The 9,813-nt window shown below is 22.3% G+C and overlaps 1 protein-coding gene across 1 annotated transcript; it reads left to right on the top strand.

The window, feature by feature from the left end:
* Positions 1 to 903: 903 nt before the first annotated feature.
* On the top strand, positions 904 to 8,805 carry LOC132927369 (WD repeat-containing protein 74-like). The gene is made up of 7 exons (XM_060991887.1): positions 904 to 1,069; positions 4,007 to 4,214; positions 4,279 to 4,486; positions 4,629 to 4,727; positions 6,112 to 6,218; positions 7,704 to 7,914; positions 8,700 to 8,805. The coding sequence occupies exons 1-7, from the start codon at positions 1,018 to 1,020 to the stop codon at positions 8,757 to 8,759; spliced, it is 945 nt and encodes a 314-aa protein (XP_060847870.1). The 5' UTR covers positions 904 to 1,017; the 3' UTR covers positions 8,760 to 8,805.
* The last annotated feature ends 1,008 nt before the right edge of the window (positions 8,806 to 9,813 follow it).

Below are 9,813 nucleotides of genomic sequence, written 5' to 3'. Positions count from 1 at the left end.
TAATCAATGATCTGTATTATTCTTTATTAAAAAATTAAAATTAATTTACAAAATAAATATTTAAATAATTTGAAATTTTCAACTATACCTCTCAGATTTGTACTTACTTTTTGTGATATACCAAAAATACTGAAAAACAATTGTTTTTTTTTTTAAATATCTTGTTATCCTTGATTTTTTCTACATTTTTAAATTGTTGATTATTGAAATGACATTCCAGTACAATGCTGTTTTTAATGCACATATAGACGTTCATGTTGTTCGGACTGTTTTAAAAAAAAAATTTCCTTTGATTTGCTATGTAAAACCACCTAAAATAAGTCACTGGGTAAAATTAAATGCATTTTGAGTGCACCTCAAACTATATTGGGTCACTCGCTCATTGCGATTACTCGCAAACAAATAAATTGTTTTCCTTCAAAAACATAGCGTATAAAAACACACTTATTCAACAAAAAAAATCTGTCAAAAAAGTAGTTCTTTGTTATTTTTATCGAGGATATTTAAAAAATTAATTGTTTTCCGGTTTTGTTGGTATAACTACCGTAATAATAATTAATGAGCGATAATTTTTTCGAACACATTTAAATTCAGTGCCTTCAAACTCACATTTTGAAAAAAGAAAAATTTGATAAACAAGCTTGGGTCGTAAATTAGATTTATACCAAAATGTATAAAATGTTTAACTTTTATAGTTAAGGATTTAAAATGTAATAAAAAGTGTTTTAACTTTAACCAATTATCACATTTTCAAAATTATTTTGTGGAGGCTGTGAATTGGATTGCTGTGAATTCATGGAGGTAAAAATAATAATCTCCTTCGTTGGACGCAGAAGTGACGTTTCAAAACAATTATAAGCACGTGGTTTTCGATAACGTTAGTGTACGCGACGAATATTTACTGATAAGTTACCACACGGCATACAGTAGAAGTCTTCTCGCCGCTTCGTAAAACGAGTTTTTGTGGTTTTTTTTTTCGTTTACCACTGACGGTGAACAATTTATTTATTCAATAAAATGGCTTGGACTTACGATGCGATAATTGGGTTCAGCAATGGAATGTTAAAAGGTAATATTGAAAGTTTTATTTTGTTTTATTAAGAAATATGTGTAATGCAGATTTTGATCGTGACAGACAAATATACTGATAATTTAAATTTCTTTCTTCATCTTTAAATGTATATAAGTGTCAGAAACTTTAAACTGCAAACATTATTTAATTAATTTAAGAGGACGTCCCACTCGCATGTGTTGTCTCCGTCTTACACACATACGACATAGAAAAAACGGGTCTAGGCAGTCTGATTAGAACTACCTCAATTTTTGTTCTACAGTAAATATTACTATTATAAAATTAAAAGATAGCAATATTTTGAAGTTTAAGACGATGAGTCTTTTTCATTATTCCAAATATAATGTTCATTATATAATTAAGAAATGTAAAATTTTCAACATTTTTCAATAACCATTAACTTTTAAAAATTTAAATTTTTTTAAAAGAACTCATCGTCTTGTCCTCCAAAATATTGTTATATTTTAATTTTATAATAGTAATATTTACTATAGAACCAAAATTGAGCGGGTTCTATTCAGACGGCGTAAACGAGTTTTGTCTATGTTGTACGTGTGTAAGACGAAGACAACACATGTAGGTGTGACATCCTCTTAATGTATTGATCTAAATAGCTAAATAATATTGTTATGAATGTTATGATAATATAACTAACTTGGACCTATTATAAGTATTATAAATGTCATACTGTAATAATGTAATTTAATATATGTTAAAATATACAATGTATTTTCTTTTAAAGGTAACACTAAATTTATCAGTCCAGTGACCTCAGATTAATATAGGGTTTTAGGGAAGAGATTGGGAATACCTAAATACACATTTTTTGATAATTTTTAAAATTTCGTGTCTTTCAGTGTGCGCATATGCAATACAACTTGCATTTTTTTAAATAGCAACAGGTGTTTTCGACACAAACTTAGATAGACTTAAGACTTGAAGTATAAATTTACCGTTTACCTCAAATTAAGTTTTATGAACTAGGGATAGTGTAAACAAACAACAAACTGACACAACATTTGTAATTTCTATTATTTGTTTAAAAAATGAATTAATAATTCATTTTCAATTTTATGTTTAAATTACGCGGAATCGCACAAAAATTTGAAAATCATAGGATAATTGTCAAAAAATTCAATGATTAAAATTAAAACATTTGCCTGTTGTCATTCAGTCAAATTTTGTTTTATAGCCATAGTCAAAATGACTTAAAACAATTCGGTCTATCTGAATTTGGTATTAAAAACTCCTGTTACTATTTAAAAAAATGCTAGTTGTATTGCTCATACGCACACTGAAAAATATAATAATATGAAAATCATCAAAAAATTTGTATTTAGGTATTTCATATTTTCTCCCAAAAACCCTATAGTAATTTGAAGTCACGGAACTGAAATATTTAGTGTTATCTTTAAAATAAAACACACTGTATATTTATGTAAATTTAGGAATGTGGATATTATACTTTCTACTTTGTTTGTAAATCATATCAAATTATAATTTTATTATTCAATATATATATCTTTATTAACACAATAGCTAAAATCTAAATAAAAATCCAAAAATATTAAATATTATCAGAGGTATTTTAGAAATTATTCACGTAGTGTCTCCACTCAATATATTGGAATTTTTAAAAATTTTATTATATCGATTAATGTAATATATTAGTTTCTTCAACAGAAGAAAAATAAACAATAATAGCTCACACTTAAAATATGTACATAATATAGGCAGGAATAATATTATTGTTTTAATAATATGTCATCTTATTATCTTTGTTTATCCTATACATATCAAACACACATTTACACCACATCTTATGTAAATGCCCATTGACTGTGTCTAAATTTTTAAACTTAAATAAGCCTACTACTATATTAATTATTAATTTGACAATAATTTTTTTAATAATATTTACATAATATTATAATTCCTCAAAATTATTAAAATAGTTATGTTGTATCAGCAATTGGTAAAATTGGCTGCTTTTAAAATTAGATGGCAAATGTTCCTCTCACCAATTAAAAAAAAAAATTAAAAAAATGATACAGCTAAATGAATAATTTATTAAATGCATTCATGAAAAAATGAAAAAATTGACATTTATGTAATTTTATAAAATATACTGATATGTAATATATATAAGGAATATTGGTAAATAATATGTGAAAATTTTTCTATTCAATTTGCAAGTTCTATGTAAGTAATTACCTATCTAAATTAACTACTCGTGTATTTCAGTAATTAAGTAAGTACTTAGCTCTTAACATAAAAATAATATTGATTAACATTGTACTCGTTTAATAATGTAAAAATAATATAATTAATGTTAGTATTTATTATTACTATAATTTATAGTAGGTACCTATTTTTTAATTAATCAAATATGCTGTAGATTTTGGGTGGTTTTTAACAATTATATATTTTATTTATTTATATGGGTGTTTAAATAAATACCTAAATAGTAAATGGTTAGTAAATGGTAATGAGAATCAATCATCAATTACTTATTAGTTTTATTATTTAAAGTTAACATGATGGAAACAAAATTAATATAGAAAACTTTTTACTGCATTCATTGTATAATTATTTCTGTTATTAAATAAGTAAACGAGTAAAATTAAAAGTCTAGTAAATTTATAATATTTAAAGCAAGACATAATTCTTATTGGCCAATGTTTTATTGTTCGATACAGAACGAAAATGAAACAAATTTATGTAAAATATAATTATACTACCTTTATGAACTTTTGTTGTTGTTGAGATAAGTTTTATAACTGAATATATTATAATATTGTAAAGATATTTCTAATTTCTAAACAAATGAATAAGTTTCTTAATTAAATAGGTATATTTATTTACTAATATTAGGTAATCTAAGAGTAGCTTAGTAGTTGTTTAACATGTTTTAAAATTATTTTTTCTTAACAGGTGTTGAGCTTAAAAAAAACAAGTTTAAATACACTAATTTATTGGATGCATCTTTAACACTAAATACTCTTAGCAATTATGATGAAAACAAAACTTTAATAAGTTCAAAAAGAAAAATTTTATTATTTGATTTGAAAAATAAAAAAATGTCTAAAAAATATCTTATTCGAGAATCTGGAAATATTATTGGTGTTTTTAAAAATAATGAGTAAGTTACATCTTATCGTAAATATTTTGTATTTTATTACTAATAATTTATGTTTTATAATAAGTGTTTTAATTGCTGGTGTGGACAATGGAATGGTGGTAGTTAAACCTATCAAACAAACTAAAGGTGTTTCGGAAAAAATAATTACTGGATCACATTTATCATGTATTAGACAAGTTCTTACATTAAATAAATTTGCAACAGGAGGAAATGAAAATCCATTAAAAATATGGGATTTAGAAACAAAACAGACTGAATTCACTGCTAAAAGTGTAAGTCTTAATTTTATTTTCAAATAATATAAATGTATTTACTTTTTTTGGTTATAGTACATATTTTTTTATAATGTGTATTTATGATGATTTGATGTTAACAGTTTTAAAAGTTCTAATTTATTTTGTTTTTTATTTTTAGCCTAAACCAGATATGCTTCAACTCAAACAACCTTGTTATGTGTCTGATATTCAATTTTTTAACAATAGTAAAGTAGTAGTTGCTCATAGACACGGAGTGGTAAATATGTATTTATAACTTATTTTAAGTGTAAACATTAAAAAAATGTAAGACTAAAACAATTAATTTAATCTTGCAACATAATCAAAACAATACATTTTCTTTCAAAATATTTTTGTATTTTCTTCAATAAAATCATTTTATACCTAATTAGAAATCATATTTGTCACATCATGAATATAAATAAAAATCAATAAAGTTAAGAAGTAAATTACCAGTTTGGTAAGCACTAGAAGAAACATACAATTTACAAGAAATGTATTTTCTTATTTATTTCTTTGTTGTTATAGTTTTAAGATACAATTTACTAAAACCCTAATCATTGCAGAAAACCACAAGTATTAAATATTGAATTAGTTCACAAAAATAATATTTTAAAAATATTGATCTTATATTTTCATTTGTTGTTTTTTAAGAAGTGTTTGTTAACAAATTATGCAAATAATTAAACTAAAATAGCTATAGTATAATAATAATAATTTATTTTAATTTAGTTCATATTTCCTTTTCTGACAAAGTATTTGGTTGTTATCTATTTTGTTATAACAAATAATTTCTAAATTATTGTAGCCTCACCAATTATAATTTATTTAATTAATATAACTTTGATATAGTCAATAACAAACTTCAAACAAATTGAGCAAATAAATAATTAAATACAAAATATATCTTAATTTTTGATATTTATTATGCATTAATTAATTTAAGTTAAAAATATAAAGGTTAGATGTTTTTTAATACCTAGATAATGGTTTATAGAGAACTTAGTTCTCTTATAGGTTAATGTATGGTGGTAAGAATGGACTATAAAATTAAGTTTAAATGATTTTATAAAATAATTATATTAATTAATGCAATTTGTGTATTTATTAGAGGTCTATTTCACGTATAGTTAAATTCACATATATAATATGCAATCACGTTATTTTAAAATTTACATAAGTGTAAATTTATTTCACTTAATTCCGTGAATTTAACTACACATGAATCTGTGAATTTATTTCACGTGCATTTTTTATGAACACGGTTTATTATTAAATGTAATTTTATTTTCAATGTAAATTAGTGTATTCTAAAGAGTTTTAATTTCTTCATAACAATGATCGGTAATCAGTTATTTATTTTTAAAAATAGTAGCTAAAGATATTTTTTGTTTTTTTTTTTACGGAAATTATTAATATAAACAATTTCTTAAATATTAAATTATAATTTATTATATTTATTTAATATTATGTATTAAATACCCGTGAAATAAATATTCATACCAATTAATTACACATGATCTCATGAATCTTAACTTACATTCAAATCCGAGAGCTCTATTATTTATTTATAATGAGTAATGAGGTAGTATTATAATTTAAAATATATTTTAATATTATAGGTTGATTTACATGATCCATTGTCTAGTCAAAGACGACCAGTGGCATCTTGCAAAGCAGAAAACACAGGTTTTGTCAGCTTAAGAACAATGCCAGATTACAGTGATTAGTAAGTGTATTATTTATTGTTACAACACAGAGTACCAATTGAAATGTACATTTTTCATCTAAAAAGCAGTATACCAAATTTAGTTTTTAAACAATATGTCGTACTATATTGCCCTCTAAGCTAAAATTTTATAAATCTATAAAATGAAAACGTGATTTGAAATATTGTTCTACTATAACAATATAGTCAAAATTTAAACAGTTAAGCACTATAAATCTTCAAAAGTATTAACACGTAAAACTATATTTAACATGAAAATATTTTATATAGTATAACTATTAAGCAAAAATACAATACATTTTGTAGAAAACGGTACAGTTTATTCTTTTATAATATTTACAAACATAAAAGTAGTATACTATTGTATATTTATATTATAGTGCTTTGGAGCCTAGGCTCTAATTTAATATTATAGTTAACTGTCTGAATAAAAATTATTAATATTAAAAAAAAATTTTTGTTAATTTGTCATATTGTTAATTTTATTTTATTAAAATATAATTAATAAAAAGACAAATTTAACGCTGTGTAATATGTGTTTAGACTGAGTAATGTCAAGTCTTAGGCCTTCAATAAAATTCAACTAAAACAATTTTATTGTGGTGTAGAGTTAGGTTAGGTTAGGTTTGATTGAGTTTAAGTTTGAGTAACACATTCTATAATAATTTTAATCTTTGAGAAAGAATTTAATTGAGTATGTAATTTCATTCATTTTCAAGGCTTAATATTTCAGATAATGCCATTATTAGAAACATTGTTACTTAATTTATTTTTATGTTTTATGAATGTAGTCTTCTAACATATTTGAATACTTTTGTGATTATTGATAACTCTTTTCTTAAATACTTAGTAAAATGTGTATTTCATTAATTATTTATTCAAGAATATTTTATTTAAATAAGGATTATATATAATATATATATTGTTAATATATAACATATGTGTGTTGATTTGAAACAACATTTATAATTTTTATATAAATAGTAGGTTAAATTTAACATTATTCTAAACAAAAAATATAGAAAGTTAAACAATTATCTGATAACTAAATATTATTAATATTATTTACTAAGCTTCTATAAAAATAAATTAGATTATTTTTTTGTTGAATTAAAATTTGATATTTTTCATTCATTAAATATAATTAGTTAAGTTGCTAACATTTTAAGTATAACTTGAACATTTATATTGTTACTTGTGCATAATTTTTTTGTTCATTTTTCTGAGTTAATTGATATTAAAAAAAATTGATATTTAATTTTTATTTTTTCTAATTATTTATTGAGATTTATACTAGATGATTAAAATATGTTTAAAAATATTTTTAGATTAAATTAGTTTAATTTTAATTTTGTTTCCAATTTCATCTATTATAATTATTTGTGTATTATTTTTTGTGGTAATTTAATAATTTAGAATTAGTTCAGTTGCCAATAGCTATTAATGAAATATGTTTATAATCATAAATTATTTTTTGAATTGCAGTGAAGTAATTGTAGGAACAACAAAAGGATCTATATTTCATTATGATTTTCGTGGAAAATCGACATTACCGGTAAAAACATTTAGAGGAAGCACTGGTTCAGTAAAATCAGTGTCTTGTATAACTTATTTAAACCAAATGCATGTAATGAGCATAAGTTTGGATTGCCATCTGAGAATACACAATTTTATCAGTGGTGACCTCACTATTCAGGTATTATATTATTTATGTAAATATTTATATAATATGTTATTTATAATTAATGTGTTTTTTAAGAAAATATTTATTGTATTATATTATACCTTAACTCTAATTATAATGACAACAATTTGAAACACCTTAGATTTTTACTATTAATTTAAAAAAAATTTAAGAACATTCTTGCAATTTGAAATTGTTTAATTATCTAAGAGGAACTTGTATATTGGAGTGAATTGATTTATTATCAATTCTAAAAGTTAAAACACTATCTGTGTTGTCTCAATTATTTTTACCCATTTTGTTTTTCATCTTACATAAAAATATCAAAATACTGTTAAAAACTTAAAAACCAGCATACAAATAAAGATAATGTTCTTACCTTTAATTTTTATAATAGAATTAGTTTTGCAGACATCAAATTGTATAATTAATTTGTTTTTGAGACAAGGGGAGACTCATGAGACACATCATGCAGGTCCTTTTAACTTGATACTGGTTGACATTAATTTTAAATTTCATTTTTACTAAGAATTTTACATAGTTTATATAATTATATGTGTTGTGTCCTTATTTCTTAAAAATTAAAATTTGTGTCATTGAATAACTATTACTATAAAGTATGAATACATTATACTTTGAAATTAAAGAAATTACGAAATTACTTTTATTTAATTTTTTATTGTCATTATTTCACTCAATCAGTTATGTTGTAATTTTATTATTATTTGTGTATATTTGCTTAAATGTTGTGTTGAAAATTTTAAACTTATTTATTAATAAATTATCATTTGTTACAGGATTATATTGTAGCCAAGCCATTAGCATTATTGATCAAGCCAGATGAAGCTATAATTTAATTTATTTATTTTTCTTTACTTGTAAATAAACAATGACCTTTTTATATGATTGAGTATAAGAGTATTTTTTAATCTTCTGTTATTACTACATACAAAAGGTTTAAAATTATTCTTAAGTGCTTTGAACTAAACCATACTATGCTAAAGATGCTAAAGAAAAACAATGAGATTTGATTGTAACTTTAAAAATAAAAACAATTTTTACCAACTATTGATAATGAATACTACAAAACTAATTTAATTAAATCAAACATTTAAACTGAACTAAGTGATTATTGGCTCAAATTTGTTGAATATGAAGAAGATGTTTATTCAAACAAAAATAGTTTTTCTAAAATATTAAACATGTAAACTTATACAAAAATAATTTTTATTTCATAAACATGATTTATATAATCCCACAAAAATATAAGTATTATTATAAAATATTATTACATAAATAATAACTAATAAGTTATTTCCGTTAAACAATTTATTTTATAACATTATTTTGTTTAATACAAGTAAAAAGTAAAAATAAATAAATTGTTTCTTATTTGTTTTTGTACCATACAACCTTAACAAAATGTAAACATGAAATATTCCTTTCTATTATTTTAATCCAACTCTTCTGCTATTCAATTAGTACAAAAGTATAAAGCTTACTTTTACAAAGTATTTCCAATTAATCAATTAACACAAACTCAAAAACACACCCTCCATAGTATACCAATATCTTGGTTTTAGTGTAAGAACAGTATACTAATATTAATTTTATTTAAATTTAGTCCTATTTTTGTATGAACATGTACATTTTTAAGATTTATTAGTTATTTCTGACAAATTTATATTTATAATTTCCTCATGAAAGTTGAATGTAGTTATTTTAAAGTGTTATCTATCATGAGTTTAAAGTATGAATACTTAAATTACTAAATACAAGTAAGGTTCAATTTTAGTTATATTTTAAAACCATTTGAGATGATATCGTGAAAAGTTTTCTAAATTATATAGGAATGTCATTTTTATCTTTCAATGAGTTTAAATTAAGTAAAGAATATAAAATAACATCATA

This window comes from Rhopalosiphum padi, chromosome 3 (assembly GCF_020882245.1).
Source record: "Rhopalosiphum padi isolate XX-2018 chromosome 3, ASM2088224v1, whole genome shotgun sequence".
NCBI lineage: Eukaryota > Metazoa > Arthropoda > Insecta > Hemiptera > Aphididae > Rhopalosiphum > Rhopalosiphum padi.
Note: the sequence above shows the minus strand (reverse complement) of the source record. Positions and strands in the feature narration are given on the sequence as shown.

Coding starts and splice junctions, on each gene's coding strand:
- LOC132927369 (XM_060991887.1), top strand. CDS start 1,018: ATGGCTTGGACTTACGATGCGATAATTGGGTTCAGCAATGGAATGTTA. Junction 4,215..4,278: donor GGTGTTTTTAAAAATAATGA/GTAAGTTACATC, acceptor TTTTATAATAAG/TGTTTTAATTGCTGGTGTGG. Junction 7,915..8,699: donor GTGGTGACCTCACTATTCAG/GTATTATATTAT, acceptor CATTTGTTACAG/GATTATATTGTAGCCAAGCC.